The sequence below is a fragment of the Calidris pugnax genome, unplaced genomic scaffold (genome assembly GCF_001431845.1).
Source record: "Calidris pugnax isolate Ruff unplaced genomic scaffold, ASM143184v1 scaffold219, whole genome shotgun sequence".
Classification (NCBI taxonomy): domain Eukaryota; kingdom Metazoa; phylum Chordata; class Aves; order Charadriiformes; family Scolopacidae; genus Calidris; species Calidris pugnax.
The window spans coordinates 4,656,550-4,676,066 of NW_015094507.1; the positions used below are offsets into that span (position 1 = coordinate 4,656,550).

The window sequence follows — 19,517 nt, forward strand, 5'->3', positions numbered from 1 at the left end:
GGGAAGGGCCAGGACAGACCCCGCCGAGCCCCGGGCCTCCCACATCTGCCTCGGGGCCGGCGGCGCAGTCATCACCTCATCTGAACCCCCGCCCTCCGCCCCACCCCTCGCCTTGGGACCCCTGGCGCCTTGGTCCCCTGGCCTTTGAAAGGCCCCAGGGGTGCCTTTGAGAGCCCGCCTGGAGTTCTGTGTCCAACTCTGGAGCTCTCAGCGCAAGAAGGACATGGACCTGTTGGAGCGGGCCCAGAGGAGGGCCACGAAGATGCTCAGCGGGCTGGAGCACCTCTGCTGTGAGGACAGGCTGAGAGAGCTGGGGCTGCTCAGCCTGGAGAAGAGAAGGCTCTGAGGAGACCTTACTGTGGCCTTCCAGTGCCTGAAGGGGCTACGGGAGAGATGGGGAAGGACTCTGTCAGGGAGTGTAGCGATAGGATGAGGGGTGATGGTTTTAAACTGAAAGAGGGGAGATTTAGATACTAGGAAGTTTTTCACTATAAGAGTGGTGAGACACTGAACTGTTTGCCCAGAGAGGTTGTGGATGCCCCATCCCTTCCAACCCAAACCATTCCATCATTTATTGTTAAACGGTACATTCAGCCTCAAAGCAAATACTCTCTGGGCTGTTCTGTGGCACCCCCATTGGGCGATGGGGACGTGCTGAGCGTGGCCCTGCAGTGGCCGGGACAGCGAGGCCTCGGGGCTGTACGTTCCAAATTTGCCATCTCCCACCAAACCCGTGGTTCCCAGGTTTCTGCTGCCCGGGCTTCTAACAGCCCACAGATCTGGGGGTACAAATCCCACTGCAGGCAAAAGGTAGAGCAAGAGCTAAGGAGCCAGCCCTGCGCCGTCTGACAGATGGATGGGCGGAAATGACACAGGGAGATATTTAAAGGACTCTATTAAAAGAATCTGCCAACATGAAGCTGAATGAAAAATTCTGTATCACAAAAATAACTGCTTCCCAGACTTTTAACACAGACCAGTGTTAGCCAGCAAAAATAACACCGGCAAAGCGCAAGGAAGGTTTGTGCCGTTCCATAATTGCCTAAATCTTTAGCTACCAGAAGTTTGGGTGGCTGAGGATATCTTAAAAAGTTAAAATGTAAAAAAAAAAATGAACTTAGGTCTTTCTGTTCTAAGTTGTACAGCTTAACGTGCTGGTGCCTAAGGAGCCCAGGCGTCAATTGCATTTGCATAGGCGACATAACCAAATAGCTGCACTCTGACAAAACAGCCTCTGTGAATGTGAGTGATTACTCAGATACTGAATGCCAACAGAAGATAAAGAATAATAGAAACTGTTTGCTTTGAAAAGTAATTTGCTGGTGTTAGTCCTCCTCAGTTATCAGCTGAGATTTATGAACTGCCAGGAAACCCCTTAGATTACTCTTTGTAAGTCACTGGTTTTAGTGGTCTTAGTAATCCAATTTTGTTTAGTTTTCAAGCACTTTGGGAACTGCTTGATAAAATTTGTACATACATCAGAGTTGATGCATATACCATTACGTCTTTTTTTTTTTGGCATGCAAAAGTCTGGAAGGTTCTGGCCGGTGAAGGGGGGCACCTGCTGTGTGTACTCCCACATGAAGTACTTCTAACCCGCCAGTATACACACAGCACCTTGAGCTATATTGTAGTCAATTCGCTCTTCAGCTAACAAAATAAACTCTTCCTAAAACTTCGTCTCACTTGATCTTATCCTAATATTTGCCAGAGGTAGAAATCCATTTCCTGAGAATCTCCCTTCTTCTGTTTACAAACAAATCAAGTTGACCCCAGTGTTTTCATTCCTCACTATTAATTAACATTGAAACTAGTATTAAATCTCATTAACCAGGACACTGATTCTTCTGTTTGTTGCATTTGCTGTGATGAAGATGAGCCTTTTGTGTTTTGCCTGGAGCTCAGCTAATTTGGGCTAATGTCATTTCAAATAGTGTAAATTAAATAAAAGAGGCAAATACTTCAAGAGAACTGAAATGAATTTCTCAAAAGGAAGAATCTCTGACCAATCCTGAGAGATTGCCCACATCAGTGTGAGTCTCCCTCTCGGACTGCAGAGCTGTGATTTGAACATGCTGAATGCCAGACTCCTAGTGATAGTATCTTGCAGTATTGCAGGATTTTATTTATGGGGTTTTTATGCAACTATAAGAATCTTCTACTATAAAGAGGTCCATACGGAGTTACAGACTGCTTTTCTAAGAGAGAGTAATTGTATTCTTACTTCCCTCAAACTACATAGTACTAGTGGCATATAAAAACAATTATTTTTTTTTACAATTTTCATTTTACAATGGCATCCTTACTATAGCCCTTCTGTCACCAGCTATTACCTCTTATAACACAAATTAAAGAGGAAAAGTTAGTGGCAGACCAGCAGGCTGGTTGTCAGTAAAGACACTGGTGGTAGTGGGCAGCTCTAGACAACTTTAAGGTTCACCACAGATTAACCATGGGGTTAATCTAATTCATAATCATAGTAATCATCATCTGTGTTTGCTCCAACGCTGGAGGCCTCGCTGGGTTTCATTTTCTTTCTATCCTCTTTGCCTCCTTCCATGGAAGACAGATTATCTTCACACTGCTGCAGAATCTTTTTGGAAGACATCCAACTTTCTCCTCGGCTTTCTGCTGGTGCCGCGCACTGCCCTCCCCTGACATCCGTGCCTTTGGCCACCAGCGCTCTTCTGGTTCTGAGAAGGTCACAAGTGCAGTTCCAAGGGTTTCCATCTAAATACAGGTGACGCAGACGAGGCAAATACTCTAAGACTTTGCGATCCAAGGCAGATATCTTGTTATTCCGTAAATTTAAAACCTGAAGCTGTTTCAAGTCCTTCAGCTCTTGTTCTCCAACATCCTCTATGTCATTTCCCTTTAGATCCAATCTAGCCAGAGTGTCCGGAAGCCTGAATAAAAATAAAACAACACAAAGCTGTTACGTTCATCATATCGATTCTCTTTGTGTAAGTGGTATTTGGTGGTGAGTACTTGCCCAGGCACATCTGACATATTAAAATAAAACTAACAAAAAATGCAATCTTCTGCAAAAAAATATGTGGTCCTGAAGCATTCCTGTCTTTTTTTTTTTTTTTGAAGTTATAGGAATACTGTATATGCACACTTGAACTGCTTTCCCAAATTATTGCAGTTCTGACCTGTACTGACTATATTTGTGCAACTGAACTGAACAGCAATCCTACTGTACTGTACCAGGAAAAAAGTTATATGTTCGAGTGTCAAGCTTAAAAATGCATTTTATACTCTTCAGTGCCATAAATATGCCAACAACCAAATTATAGTACCATGAAAGACCAAAAGATTAGAGAAGCACGGCAATGCTGCTCCTTCAAGTACTTCTATATATGATTTGTTTAGAATGGTTTTTTAGTTCATAAAGAACTAGAAGTTTTCTTCCATTTTGTTCTCCTTCTCCCATCAGATTCAAACACTATCACAGAAGTAGTCCATCTGACGATATCCTGCTTAAGAAATCAGCAACAGGGAAAACAGAAGTGCTTTTTGATGGTCTTTTTAAGTAGTTCTTTAGAGAATCAAAACTGCTTACATTTAAAAGAAAAAAAAAACAAATTGATAAATCTCTGGATACGATACTAGACTGGTCAGTCTCATTCTTATTTTCATATATCTTACAAATTTGTATGATGAGACTGTTTTATTTCAAAAGTGTTGTTCATTTATGATTTTCTAATTTCCTCTTTTCAGTGACAAGTGCTTAACAGAAAAGCCAGTTAATTGGCATACAGTATTTTAATAAAGTTAATTTGAAAGTACCTTAAAAATCATTTTACTGTAGAGGTATGCAAAGTGATGAAATTAAAAGTCCTGGTTAGAAATTTAAGGAAACTTATTCACTAAAACTCTCAGGGAAATTATAAATAATACTACCAAGAGCTACTTAGAAGAGCAGTATAGCACAACTGATAAAGGTTGATGTGATAGTTTATCTCAATGTAATGATACGAGACACCTTTGAAAATTACTAAGAGTGTTGTGACCCTCACCGGTTGCTCTTTGTGAGGTTGAGATCGAGCTCTTAGGCTGAAAGGTAGTTACTGCATTTGTGTAAATCTCACAACTTCAGTGGTGCTATTTCAAGAGCGGGGCATTTCTGAATTGTGCTGTATTTCCTGGGCGAGATGAGAATTTCACATGTTGATATGGTGAGTCACTCCCCAAAATTTGATCTTACCAAATGCTTGTGACTGCAATAAATCTGTTGTGAAATCTAAGCATGGGGGATGATTATAGTTGCCCAATATATCGTCAGAGGGGTACTGTGGAGTAAAACCCTAGTGCTGCTGGTTTCAAAGGCAGCAGGCTATCACCCGAGATACTTATCCAGACTGACTGCATTCTGGATAAAGGACCAGCAAGTCCTAAAAATCCTGTGAAGAGTCTTATTGTACTAATGTTAGACTGTATTGTTTGACTTCGGGCTGCGTTGATCTTGAGAAAATAATCATAGAATCATAGAATTGTCTAGGTTGGAAGGGACCTTTGAGATCATCAAGTCCAACCATCGACCTCCAGGGAGAAGCATCAAGTCCAACCAACTCTCTCCAGGGAGAAGCATCAGACTCTGCCCAGCATTCTCACCACTCCCTGCAAAATTTTATGGAGTATAGGCTCTTCTCTATGACTCTTGAAAATACTTGGACTTGTGGATTATTTGCTTCTCAGAAAAAAACATAAGAAGCCTTCTTTCCCCTCATTCTTGCTGAACAACTACTAAGACCCATTAATTGTTGCACATTAACTATATTGTTTAATCTTTGACACTGGTTACTGAGGTCTCAGATAACTGTCAGAAGTAATACTTTTATTTCTGTATATCCAGGCATACCTGGTGATCATCAGACGATTAAACTAAGTACATAAATTTTACATCTTGTCAGTTCCTCCCCTCTTTTATGTTTACAGCTTCCCCTTGAAAACTGTATTCATTTTTGAGTTGAAAATAAAAGTCCCCAATATCTCCTTAAAAGCTGTACTGTTTAAAGGCTAATAGAGAACTCCTTCCTGTTAATTCTCTTGACTATGAAGGTTGTAAAATAAGATGGATTAGACAATACTAAAGTAACTAGAAAGCATTAAACATTCCTGTCAAGCTAGACTGAAAGCAAATATTTATACACCACTAAATCACTTTCTGATTATAAAGCTGCTGCCAAATAGATTCAAATGCTAAAGGACTTGATGCTAAATGAATTGAAATTTTACTGCATTATTTCTTTGTGCTAGTTAAACCTGTCCACAAGCCATAAAAATAAAATTTAATGGCGCAGTTGTGTTAAAGAAGTTGATGTCAATCGAATTACTTCACTATTTTTATGCCATTTTATTGCACAGCTTTTTGAAATAATAAAATTGCTGTTTTATATCAGACCAGCCTCCATTTGGCTTAACACACCATTGCTGATAATGGCCAGGACCAACACTCGAATGAATGCGCGAGAACCTGTAAGCAGGGCATTAATGAACACAGTGTGCCCAAGGGATGCTCCTTCTGTGCTCCTTTGACTGGAATTTTGCTTATAGCCTGAAGCTGGAGAGCTTATATGCATTCCAAATTATTTGTAATGTGTGAATTTAATGAAGTTGGGAATGCTAATATTCACTGAAAAAAATCTCATTCTTTTCGATCATACTTAGCTCCTGAAATCTTAATAACAATTATAAACCCCATGTAGGTCGGTAGCAACATCAGCTTTAAAATTGCTGTCTTTCATTTTTATTGAATGCTCTATTAATTTTGTGTTATGGGGGAAGATAAATCCAAGCAGCGGTGTAACTTCTCTGCAATCATTCTGTTATATTCTCCTAGCAGGTTCCTCTTGTGCGTGTGCTAATTAAACAAAGTAGTCTCACTGGCAGGGAGAGATGTGAAATGAGTAGATTCACTAGGGGCCACAGATGTAATGAAAACAGCTCTACTTCTATGCTGAGACTACTAACAAGAGTGCTAATTAGTGCCAGTTATGGCAATGGGTTTATGGTATGGATGGACTTCTACCATGACTGGGTCTGAATACAATTTTTTTTGCCATTTTGGCCCTCATTCTTATCATGCAAGGAAGGTGAGATGACACCTGGGAACCACCTGCCCTCAGATCCACTTGCCTCAGCGGAATAGAAATGAGGAGATTCTGCTCCAGGGCCAGATTGGAAAGCTGTGCACACTGCTGGAGAGCTCCTGCCTCAAACGTGCTGACAGCGTTGTTGTCAAGAAACAAGTGCTTGAGGTCTTGCAGTCCTTGGAAGTCCTGCGCTGTCACCCTTTGAATGTGGTTATTGCTGCAGTCCAGTTTCTGCAGTCTGCTGGGCAGCCTGGGTGGCAGAGCGTGGAGCTGGTTCTTGGAGAGTTCCAGTGTTGTTAAGTTAGGAAGAAGCTGGGCACCATCTACTGATGACAGCTGATTTTCTGACAGGAAGAACTCAGACAGGTTTTCTAGGTGTTTCATGTCTCGAAGTCTTATTGTTTTAAGTTGGTTTTTCTCTAATTTTAGTGACAGCAGGGATTTAGGTAGGTCAAGAGGCACGTTTGTCAGAAAGTTGCCACTTAAACTGAGAAACTGTAGATTTTGGAAGGATGCGAAGAAGTTGGCTGGGAATGAGTTTAGTTTATTATCAGCCATGCTCAGATACTTCAGCCTGGGAAGCTTCGGTGCTGCAGACAGAGATTCCATGTTGTTGCCATCCAGAATCAGACTTTGTAAATTGCAAAGGGAAGAAAATGCACTTGGAGGCAGAGTCGCAATCAAATTATTCCGAATATCAAGCACCCTCAGTTTCATCAAACCTTCAAAATCAGTTGCATGCAGAGTGTTGATGGAGTTATCGGCGAGTTTTAAAATTTCAAGGCCAGAAGGGAGGAAGGTGGGTATTTGCTTTAGCTGATTTTTGTAGAGTTCCAGGGACTTCAAGGTGCTCAGAGCTTTGAAAGTGTTGTTTTCTATTGCTTCTGTGCCACTGCATGACAGGACCAGCTCTTCAAGGGCTGACATTCTCCTGAAGTCAGTAATCTTAAAGAGAAAAAAATAATTCATGGGATAGTACACTGTCTATTTATGGATCTCCTCACTGGTTACTTCTTCTGGCTGCTCTAACAATTGCTAATACATATTGAGAAACTACATATTTAGAATGAGAAACTAAGAAAAATGGTAATGATAGACGTGTTACTTTACGTATCTGAAGGCTGCCAGCATTTACTTACATTCCTAGAATTAATTAATATCACCAGTGGCAGAAATCTTTGCAGAGGGTAGATGGTTGTTAATGTTCATTGCGCTCAAGGGAGCTTGCTGGAGCAGTTTTGAGTTCATCACACAGCCATTTCCATGTATCAGCAGGATCGTCAGTGCAGCGTGTATTTCCCAGAGGAAGCACACATGGATATCATCACCTCTCCCTATTATACAGTTTTGGCAGGAAACTAAAATCCGATGCTTATATTTCTTCCCTCTCCCCACTATCTCTCCTTTTCTTTAAAGCAAAAACCTCACATATCAAGATGGCCAAACCGAAAGTCTCAGATGAGCTTGGTCTGAAAATCACCTCTGTGGAACAGATTGCTTTTACAGGAACTTAGTTTTTGTTACTGGGTAATAAACAGATGCTTTGCAGTGGTAAATGGAACTTAGGTGTTGACTGTGACTATAATACACAGAGACGTGCTAATTGTTTCATTATTTTTCTGCTCTATTGGAACCTGCTTGTTTACAGACCTCACCATCTTGTGTCTTAAGAAGCAAACAAAGGAATCTGGCAGTTTCCTCCGAGCTGAGATATGAGGTAGCAGGCAATGAGGGTGAACCCAGGAGTTCTCTGAGCACACCAAGTTGCTTAAACAGTAGTTTTCTGAAATTATCAGAGATGCTGCCCATTGATATAGGCGCTCAATTTTTAAAAATTCGTTTATCTGGGAATCACAAAATGCTCAGAGCAAGATGAGATGTTCTGCATGGGAGAGATGGGAAAGTGTTTCCTCATCCATTTACCCTTCCCGTGTCCAATAAACATCTCACTACAGGTCTCTCGAGTGGGATCAGTAAGGGACGTTAAACTAACACTATAGTCTTCATGCTTTTTCCCCCAGAGCTTAGTAGCTACCAGCACATTTCACTCTCACTGAGAGAAGCTATAGAGCGTGTTCTACAGCATAACCCCTCATGCCAGTCAGGAATAGACGCAGAAGACAATATAAATCCTTTTGCAGCGCAGGTACTGGGCAGTAGTTTTGTTCTGTGATCCTGATTGAATGCGTTTGGTGATCATATTTGTGTATGTGAAATCAGCTTATAAGGGTGACTGTTAAAAGACTCCTTCCAGCTTCTCTTAGCCAACTCTTGAATGTTTTTAGTTGTATCTCCTTATCTTAGCTACAAACTCTGCATAACTTCTCTTAAAATTAGAGCCCACGCAGCTGTGGAAGAGGAGTCAGGTTTCATTTTGCTTTGGTATCCTTAGTTGTCACTACCTTCTGATTACATTTGTTCTGTCTTGTAAAGTCATTTCCAAGCACTGCAAGATACGATGCAGTCAGTGAGAAAGTATAGATATGGAACCTCTGTTGATGCAGATTTCTCCATCAATTACATTTAAGTTCAAAGAGAGAATGTATCTCCATAAAAAATGTATCTACTCAACAGTAAATAATAAAGTTGACCATTTTCTATTTTTCTATAAATGCAGGTTTGTAACATATATATATATTGCTACATCACAATGGCAGAATAGCATGTCCAGTTTTGACCATAATTAGGAGACTAATCTTGCAAAGCTTTACCATGAGAAGTCCCATAGGAATGAACTGTATTGCTCAAGAGCAGAAAAGCATAGTCCTATGTAAGTGATAAAACAGTCATAAGAAAAGTGAAACAAATGTGAACCTTCTTAAGTTCAACACATTTTCTCCTATAAGTTCAAAAGCAGTATTTCCTGCTTTTCTTCAGTTGATTGCTGTGTGTCTCTAAGAGGCTTAATTTTCATCTCATTAAGCGACAGAGAGCTACGTGAAGGTCAATGTACAGACATTCATTCTGTAATGATGTTTGGCTTCTTAACGTGGATTATTATAATTTCTATTTTCCACCTATTTGGGATGCTTTGCTAGGCTTTGTGACCATGCTGTTTTGAGACTTAACCATTTATCCATGCTGCTACAAACCACCCAGTCTTTCTAATATGAATCAAGACATATTTGAAAGCCTATCAGCTTTCTTTTTGCTATGAAGTGTTTTGTCCTCTAACTGGACTGTCTGTTAAGTGATACTAATATAGCTTTACATTTAAAAAAGAAGATCTCCTGAAAATGGATCTAAGATGCTGTTATTTTAATAGAAACATTTAAATAATGTTGTCATTTTTTAATGACTTTTCTTTTTCTTTTAGAATTGTTGTGAACTGGGTTTTGTTATAAGCAGTTTCTTAAACCAGCTCTCTACTGTGGGGCCAAAATAAAGTTTTTCTTTTTAGCAGATAAAAACCCATGTATTAATATAGTTAGAAATAAACTAACTCTTAAAGTGAGAGCAAACAGGTTAAAGTTTGTCTTTACATCAAGGAGGAGGCAGAAATTATTGGAAAAAAAATGTTGAAATTAATCTAGTTTTGTTATTCTGAAGTCTGTTTATAACAAACCCCAGCTTGTAAACATACCAAAAGCAAAAATGCCAGCCAGTGTTTTCAATGATGACTAACCCTGTCAGAACAAATACAAAGTTGATCTGGGTAAAAAAGATCTGCTTTTTTTTTTTTCTTAAAAACATACTGTATTTAGCATACAAACATATCTTCTTTTCTTTTTCATTTCTTTACAATTTTAATAATAATCAATGCAAAGTAATGTCAAAAAGTAATTGGTGCTTAGTTTGAAACAATATTTGTTTATTCTTTTGAGGCAGCTAATTGCTGTGTGCAATGTGAATGCTTACATATAAAAGTCTCTTGGGGGTCAGCTGTGGGAAGTCTAGGCTTCCATTCAACTTCTTTTTGAAAACACGTTATTTTCTCTAAGATTAGGTAAATGAGTTAATTTAAAAACCAAAAATAACCCAAACCCTATAGATTTCTTTTAGCACTTTCAGACATTTCCTTTACAAGCAGAAATCAAAACCTTTTTCTACAAGCACTATGATATATGCCAGCGAATTGCTCAATTGTGTAAAATTAGGCATATATATTTATGATGTCAAGATCTCAGAAGCATAATTTGTTACATGGAAAGAAAAGTGAAAAATATATTCAGAGAGCCAGTTTAATCTTAAGGAAAGAATGTACATAACCACAGGCAGAATGCATGAAAAGACTTATTTCCTTTCAGTAGTAGAATAAGGCATACTGATTGCTCAGTTCAATTAATGCATAAAATGAAAAACTCTCTCCTTAGATCATTTCACACACCATTTGTTCTGAACAGTCATAAAACATTTATACCACTACTCCGTTCACTTATATCCAACGTTCACATGCTTTATAACACCTGTCTTTTGCTGCAGTCAGAACCTAAGGCCGCTTTACTAGGAACTGGGGAGTAGCTGCCAGGTAGGAGCAACCAGCCTAAGAAAGGAAAAATGGCTCATCTTCCTTATCTTGGAAAGAAAACAATCATTCACTTTTTGCACAGAAAATGTACTTCCTAATAAAGAATTCATTTGACAGATCTTTTGTTTAACTAGAGCAGATCAGAATAGCTAAATCACACCAATAAACTTTGACTCTTGTAGGTATGGGAGCTAAACCAAGAAAACCAGAGATATTAGTAGCAGCTAAAAGAGAAGTAAACTCTTTCTCAGAGCTAAATTGTAAAATTACTATTTCTTAGTGGGCAACGGGTACCCCAGAGGCTGCTTTAAGTTGCCTTCTAGCCTATTTCATTCAATCATGAAAGCAAAATCAAAGATGCATTTCAGAGCAGTTATATTCTTTGTAAGAAAACAAGCATACTTAAGAGAAAATGTATGTCTTTTGAATTGAACATCTATTGTTATTTGTAATAAATTGATACACAGCAAGCATGTATAATACAAGCAGTTGTATTTCCCTTGTGTCTATCTATAGAAGTTGAACTTAATAAATAAATATATTTCATGGTAAGAAACAAGCACCATTCCAGAGTGCAGTGCAAAATGTCCAGTGATGCCTCAAGAAACCCAGAATAAGCTTTTAAATTATACAAATAGCTGGAAAGCTTCAGTTAGAAGCTGCTAGTATTTATATGGGTTATTAGATAGGCCTAGCATTGCTTTTAGAAACATCTCATGCTCTGCCTTAGACTCTCACTGACTTCCTCCCTCTGCCATCACTAACAGCAGTTGTATGAGACACTTGCAATTCCCCCAGGGAAAAGAACATCAATTTCATTCATTAGGGAACCTATCCTAGCTACAGCAAACCTTTCCATTTACTGTGAAAAAGGATTATGTAATATCAAAAGTGGAAAAAGCTTTTAACAAGTTAAAAAAAAAATTACTCTGGAATTCAACTGTTATTTGACCATATAAAAAACAAGTCAACAATTGGCTCATAGATGTAAATTACTATTTTTTGAGTTGCATATAAAATGTCATTGTGGCAGCATGAAGTAATGCTTGGAGACTACAGGATAATGAAAACACTATAAGAATATATTTACATATACTTAAAAAGTAAGTAAAAATAAAACCAGATCTGGCAGCATTTCATCAGTTTTTAGAATGTGGAATAAGATTCTCCCTTCACTTGAAAGCCACCACCATCTGGGAAGCCCAGCTTTCAGTTACAGAGCACTACAGAAAGTATTTTTATTGGATTTTTTCCTACCTGCAGTTGTTTGATTTTGCTGTGACTGATGTAGAGTCTCCTGGTGGTAAAAGGAATCTCTCTGGGGATCTCCGTAGCTCTGTAGCATTGCACTGACTGGGCAGGGTCACAGCTGCATCTTCTTGGGCAAGTGGTACTTAGACCATTGTAAAGAGAAAAGAAGATGAATAAAAGGTAAGATAAATACATCTTCCAAAACAGGAGCTCTGAAATTGTCTCAGCAACACACAGCTTGAATTAAGCACCAAAGTCCTTTTATACCATGAAATCTGATAAAAGGATATTATGACTGTGTATTTTATCCCAGTGAAAAAACAGCAAAAACAATACCATAATTTGCCTGGGTTAAAATGTTGGCAGGCATTACAAAGAGTGAGAAACTTAAACAGTGATAAGGTGCCTTTACATTTGTAGGTATGTGAAATTAGTGTTATTTATTACCTGACATCTAATCTGCAAACATCCATATTATCTCCAGTTTCCTAGTTTTGTTAAATGTGACACCACAGAATTAGTGGAGAAAAGATAAAGAGCTGTTTTATAGTGGGGCTGTAAAACCTTTGTATCTTCTGTGACCCAGTATTAGAAACAGTAAAGACACAACTACAGCCAACATTAGAGCTTTTTCACTCTTCCTCTTGTGTTATTCAGACACCCCAAAACACCCCTCAAAATTCAGGCAGCTATGATTTAAAGCCAAAACATTCTATTCATCTTCTGAATATCTGTTGTACAGCTGAGTGCTGCTAGTTGGTACACATTTTTTAAAGACTGGACAAAAATCTAAGTTTGTTCAATTTCCATAAATCGAAGTTTAATTATTCTTGTATTTGAGAATAACAAATTTGAAATGCTTGAAAGCATTTAGTATAAATCAAGTGGTAGATGATCAATAAGACCTATTTACCCAGTGACAGATGGAGAACACTAAGGTTCCCCTCTGAATTTTCTCTACTTAGTAGTGCTTCCCTCACATATCTACTACCTGTGCCAGCTAGAGATGTGAAGTATTGAAAGCTTGGCTTGCGATTATTTTAGGAACTTTCTATGCATTGCTTTTTCCCTTTGAACTCAGCAGTTTACAATGTGTAAAGCAGTGTACTTCAGAAAACCATTGTTTCTTATCATACTCATCTGTTTTGCACTGTTACCTGCTTCCTTCCATCCTCTCCCTCAATCTTCAGTAGTAGCTATTGTATACTATTCCTTGCATGCAGTTATTTTTCCAAGCAGAAGATGATATCAAGTTAATTTGACAAATTAACTGAACTGAGAACAGTCCTCGATGGGAATACCTATTGGATGCAGCTGGGTTTACACCAGACAATAGCCATATTTCCTCTTGGAGATCCTTCTGTCTCCTTAATCCCCTGCACTGTGAGCACAGAACTGCGAACCAGCATCTGCTAAACCAAACAGCAAGAGAAGAAACCTCCTCCTAAAGCAGCCTGTCAAACTGGCACCTTTAACAAGCTGTGCAGAAAAGTCCTGCCCGACTTATGCCATAGTGATCAATTGAGCAAAATGAGAGGGTGAGCAGGATTAGCAATAGCACTTTAAAAATATTTTAACATATCAAGATCTAGGGTTTGGTACCTGGTTTGTGGTTAAGGCAGCCCATAAAATCTGAAGATGGATCCCTTGTAATGTCATGAGGTCACAGACCGCAGAAGGTCACGAAAGACATGGAGAAGCTGAGCTCTTACAGTCGGGGCGTCCCTTGTCTACAGAATGGAGAAGCTGCAGGAAAAGACCAGCTCAGGGCCTGCAGAGGGCACGGGCAGGAGCTTGGTCCCTGAGGGATGTCACAAACACATGCAGTTTGGCAAGTAGGAGCTGCTAAGTGATGGCGTATGCTTGAAGAATCCTTGGCATATTTAGCTGCCATATGTTATCAAGTGCCCACCACTGAATATGTGTGAATTTATAATAATTATAAACTTGGTTTTTTAACTTGGATTTGGACCAGCGTTTCACAGGGACAACAAATGGCATTTGTCTGCTGCAAAGGTTACTTCCAATCAAGCACTTCTCTCCAGAGTGGATTGGGCTTCTAAGGGAAACAATCATAACATTGTTTTTAAAAACATTATGCTTCCCTTAATCATCTGTTGAAATAATCTGAACTGCTTTACAGCAATGTTTCTTAAACAAAGACCCTCAGAGGGTTACACTGAATGAAGAACATCAACCTAGATGCATCCTAGGCAAATTAATGACACCTAATTAATGTAAAGATTATAAATTTATCAAAAGTGATTTCGTGTTTTATTCCAAGAAGATAAAACTGCAAGTAGAGTTTCACAAAAACAATCATAGACCTATCTGAAAATAATGTCTCAATCTACTTTCTAAGCCAAAAATTTTGTGGAAATATTTTTCATCTGTTTTCATAGTATGTGGAGAATGTGCTTTCTAACTCCAGGCAAGGTCATCTTCATACACTGGAAACAGCTGCTGGATGACTTAAAGCGGATTTTTCCTCCACACGATAAGGTAGCTTTCCTTTTCTTCCTCAATGCTGGCTACATAAAGGAGATGAAAGTGATAACCACTTAGGAATTTCTTACATTTCACCTCTGTGTGGCACATTTGCATTCCAGAGGAACTAGCACAGTGAAAAGGAATGTGTGTTGAAAAGGAATGAAACTTTGTTAAATAAAAATTCATGTATTGAGGAGTTTCAGTCATTGACAGTTTTATAATAGTCCTGAGGGATGCCAAGCAAGATTGCATGCATCTGGAGCAGGTACCCCACAAACAACAAATAAACAGCAGCCACATGGAGGAGGTCAGCTGAAATAATTTAGTACCCATATGCCACTAATGCTGCTGTAATTGGCCTTTAAAGTACTGTTGCTAATGGCATCCACTTGATGGAGAACTGCTCTTCATTAATAACTGAGCCACAGAGAACAGTGGCCATGAAACCATAGATTATGGTATGGTATAATGACAGTTTTCTAGTAATGATATTCCCAGTTAGTCCCAAAAGGAATGAAGAGGGGGAAATAAAGAGGGCAGGTATGATGGCTTAATCCATTCTCAAGCTAGAATTTTAACACACAGGGTTGGTTTTTTTTGTATATGAACATTTACGTAAGATTTGTAATTAACCTACGTGAGGCCGTGCCTCATGCAGTACCACCTAAAAGTAAAGTGACAGGGATGGATCCTCCAATCAATACTGGGACCACGACAATTCTGTTTCTAGGGTTTTGTACACACAAAAGCAGTTCAGGTCAGTAGTTAACAACCGTGACCTGTAAGGGCTTTCCATAGTCCTGTATGAAGTGAGCTAGTTCTGGCCCTTCCATTTCCTCTGGATGTCTTTAGTCTTTAGCCTTTAGGAGCAGCCTGCTAGTGACTGCACATCCAAAGGAATCAGAATGGAGCTTAAACTGTAAAAAAAGGTCTATTGTTCAAACTGCGAGAACTCTGAAACAGCAGTTTTCTAAATTATACCCTCTGTGTGCACAAAAAGAGGGTTTCATTCTTCCACATTTTTCTTTTATTCATTTAAAAAAATAAAACCAAAATTCAGAATGAGAAGAGTTAAGCATTAAATGTATAGATAGAAATAAGCATGGGAATAAGACCCCGTGTTACACCCAATTACAGCCAGTAAGCAGCGTACAACAGAAATGCTGGTCCTAAGAAGTGACTTGTGGAAGTTACATTGTGCAAAAAGTGACCAATAAGAAGTTAATGTTCCCTCAAAATAGTAGCAAGTTAATTGTTGCACCCATGGACTTGGTGCATGGACAGTAAAAGGCAACCAACTATGAGCTCTCTAGGCCTACAAGGCAAGACTCACCTAATATGTAAAAAACTAAAAAGTCTGGGGTTTGTTAGCAGAAATTTTCTGTAATGACAACCGAAAATGTATGTCCCTTTAAGTATCAGTGTGGATGGGTAAGTTCCTCCTTTCTATGTACTTTAGAAAAATACTTCTTTTTTTAGAACATGAAAGCCTTGCTTTTTCATCTCAATTTTCTACCAGACTATGATACTAGGAGATATGTTTTCTCTCCTTTTCCCCTTTGGTGTCCCCACTTGTGACTGTACAACCACCCGTGCAATCAAACCACTCCAGATGCTTCAGCACTAACCACACAGAAGATGGCCTTGACATGTGGGTGCGCTGCAGCCTGGCACGCACAGCTGGGCAGCTGCAATTACAGAGGGTTCCGGGTGAACTAACCTCATGTGCAAACACACATGTTTATATTGTAAATTCTTTGTGCAGAGGCTAGGTCTAACCAAAGGTTTGTAGAATATCTCACACAACACTTTCTCAGTCTTGGCATGGACACTAGATAACAAATACACAGCAGCAGTGATGTCGCTCAAAGTATTTTTATTTCTTTTCCCTTTTGATTTGGATATTACTTTGCTTCGTGTGAAAATGTGTCCTCCTCATGCTTAAGGTCATTTACTATTTGAGCACAAACTAAGTTTTCAGGTAATTTATCAGGTACTCCAGTAATCAGTTAAAGTATGTAGGTTTAAATTTATGAAGTACTGTTTGTACTCAAATGTACTTAATAGCAGTGTAACACAGACACCTCACATTCTCTATACTCTTACCTTGTCTAGAATAATTTAAATTATGTGCATAAATTATACCTGAATGAATTAGCTGGTGATTAGCTTCAGCTTCGCCACATGATTGATAAGGTCAAATGAGCAGATCAGGAAACTTTAAGTGAAGTCCTTTTGACATTAAAAGTATTCAACAAATTTAAAGTCTTCTTGACGTCTAACTTGCTGCAACTGTTTGATTGTCAAAAATATCTCTTGGGTGTAGAAAGGATTCTTACTGCTAGCCCAGTTGACTGAAACTACTGCTGTTCTTTAAATGTTCTTCAATTATTTTGTTGATGTTATCAGGGGAGAGTATACTGCAGCTTGCTTTAAATCGATATAATCTAATTGAAGGCCAGAACTACTAACCTTTCTCAGGTTGGATTCCATAATCACTGCACAGCTTGCTTACAGGACAGAGTTCAGGCTGTCTGGGGGCTCTTGGCACACATTTCAAGGGTAACTGGAGCTGATCGGAGTTTTCCACGGGTCCTACAAGTATAGTTTTGAGATAATTAAATTGCTTATGTGTTTACCCTTATATCAATGATATCTGCTTTTCATTTCAATATCCATTTTACACTGTATTTCTGGTGAGGAATATAAATAGTACATAAAGATAACTACATTTACTAAGATTTGGTGCCACAACCACAGATTTTCTTAGTAATATACAGCATTCCTTGTCATTTGCCCATAGTCCAGCAAATATTAGACTAATATTATGCTGCAAGTAGGCTTCTAAAAGGATTGTATTTGATAAGCTAATCTTTGAATCGAATAAGCAGAGACAAAACCTTGTTTGACTTGTCAAATGTAAGGACACGCAAAATAAAGGTAGCTCTGATAAGGGATGAAAGAGTTAAAATTAATGACCACAAAACTCTGGTACCACTGTAGATAAAGACAATTTAAAATAGAACTGGGCAAACTCCTAAGTCAGAGGGAAAGGACACTAAAAAACTTAGAATATATGATTTTATAAAAAGAGGTGGTCATACATAAATTACATTAAGTGTAAATTTTTAAAGGCAGCATTTGCTATGGTTATGTTACGTAGTAACTATGGGAAACTTCCTTCTCAGGATAAACAGATACTGTTTAAATACATGATTGAGATGTATTAGTGGAAAATTCTAATGCTCTGCTAAGTGCTAGATTACTGTTCCATTATAAAAAGGCAATGAATGTAATGTAATTCTATAGGTACTTCTCCAGTGTGGCATCTACCAGAATCAAAGCAAAGCTAAGAAATAAAACTGGGAGTCCTGAAACAATTAATTTTATTATGTGGCTGAACTAATTTAAACAACAATAGCCTAGCTTTTGATACAGCAAATACTTTGATTCCCTGGCAGATGCTGTTGTGTATAAACTAACAACATGGCTGTGAAGAACGAATGTTAGAACGAAGGTCAAGCAAATGCTCTTAAACTGGGCTCGCTCAGAAACACTTAGGCAACTTTAGACACTGAAACCCTTTGCTCAGCTACTGTTCCGAGTGCCCCGATTTACTGAGCCAGTAGATTTCTTTCTGTGGATATATACAAAGGTGTTTGTAGCTTTTGTTTCCATCATGGATGGGCTTAACAGTAACAGCACTCCCATCAGATGCTCAGTTTGTTACTGCCTGCCTTCAATTACAGCGCAGACATTTGAGCAGTAAAGGGTAAAGGAGCAGGTTTGTAATAACAATCCGTAAGCTTCTTGTCAAGCCTACAATAGCAGATCCCAAAGGAAATGTGGTATCTACTGCTAGTGGTGAAGTTTGCTTTTACCCAGCTCTTCTGAAAGCACAGATTGATGGAAATAAGAGTTCCTTCTTGCTTTGACATATCTCTTCACATTCCAGGTGAGCGGTCTAACCACTGAGCTACAAAGTGGTATCTTTCTGTCTCTCTGTGTCCTAATCAATTATTTATGCAAAGCAGAGCAAGGAAAGAAACTCACCCCAAGGTGCCCTACAGCCCAGGGGCAGGGCACAGAGGGGTTCATTCCATTGGCACCCACTTCTCTGCTGACTGAAGGGCCCCTGTGCTTCCCCTCCCTTGTGCTGGCGGAGCAGTTTGTGGGGCCATGCTGCAGGCAGGATTAGGGTCCTGATCTAGGTTAAAATGATCCTTTTTCTCTTTTGAGGTGGAGTTACTACTTTGATGCAGTAAAGCCAAGCTGCATGACATCTCCGCAAGACCTGCTAATAAAGCTCCTACTGAAATCAAGATCAGAAACACCACAGTATTTCAAAGGAGATGAGCTGTTAACCAAGGTTAACAGCCGTGGAGAAAGCACCCACAGAGAGACAGCTTGTTCTCTGAAATTTATTTCATTTTCAGAACCAGAACGAGCTAAAAAAAATGCAAATTTTTTTTTGATATGGGTATAACTGCATTCATCATAGCTTCTAGAGATGCAGCGGTGCCTGGGGCAGTCCTTTATATACAATACTTGCAAGTTTGCATCTTTGCAGAGCCTGAGCAGTGGGTGTATAACTGCAGCTGTCTGGTTTGCACCTGCTCGTGGTGGCTGCAAATCCAGCAACGGAGACTTCTCCTTCTCTCCCACTCCCACAGGAGGGGGGGAAATGTGTACGTTTGTGTAATTTTGTCGTGTTCCAGCTATTGATACTCCTGCCTCTTGAACCGCCCCCCCAACAAAAAGTGGAGCTTTTCTGTGAGGCGCCAACGACACGGCGTTCGTGAGGGACACGGCGTTGGTGAGGCCTGTGCTGCCCGGGAAATCCTCAGGCCCAAGGGCCCCCTCCGGACCCGCGTCCCGCCTCAGGCTGGTTCCCGGCTGGGCACCCCGCAGGAACGAGCAGCCAGCGCCCTCACGAGGCCGGCGGCGCGACTCAATACGGAGATTAAACTTGAGGAACGCTAAATACAACGTAAAAATACCACTTTTCCTGGGGTTCCCCGGGGCGGGTCCGGCCCGGCCCCTCCGCCCCCCTCACGGCCCGGCCCCTCCGCCCCCCTCACGGCCCGTCCCGCCGCGCCGCAGCGCCCCCCGGCGGCGCTGGGCGGGGGTTGCCGCCATCGGGGTGTCGGGGCTCGGCCCGTGCTGCCCGCCGGGCGCGTTGGGTGGTGGGAGGGCGCGGCCGCCCCGCG

The 19,517-nt window shown here is 39.9% G+C and overlaps 1 protein-coding gene across 1 annotated transcript; it reads right to left on the reverse strand.

Annotated features, from left to right (window-relative positions):
* Window positions 1–2,395: 2,395 nt before the first annotated feature.
* LOC106901579 (podocan-like) lies at window positions 2,396–19,446 on the reverse strand. The gene is made up of 5 exons (XM_014964425.1): window positions 19,389–19,446; window positions 19,090–19,286; window positions 11,824–12,012; window positions 6,142–7,043; window positions 2,396–2,906 (listed from the first exon to the last, which is right to left on the reverse strand). Exons 1-5 carry the CDS (start codon window positions 19,444–19,446, stop codon window positions 2,459–2,461), a joined length of 1,794 nt encoding a protein of 597 aa, XP_014819911.1. The 3' UTR covers window positions 2,396–2,458.
* Window positions 19,447–19,517: the final 71 nt, after the last annotated feature.

Bases quoted from the DNA above. Each gene is read 5' to 3' on its own strand.
- LOC106901579 (XM_014964425.1), bottom strand. From the start codon at position 19,446: ATGGCGGCAACCCCCGCCCAGCGCCGCCGGGGGGCGCTGCGGCGCGGC. The intron at 12,013-19,089 runs GCGCCTCACAGA...CTGTTTTGGAAG, and splicing joins TCACGAACGCCGTGTCGTTG to ATGTATTTATCTTACCTTTT. The intron at 2,907-6,141 runs GCAAGTGGATCT...ATTTTTATTCAG, and splicing joins CTCATTTCTATTCCGCTGAG to GCTTCCGGACACTCTGGCTA.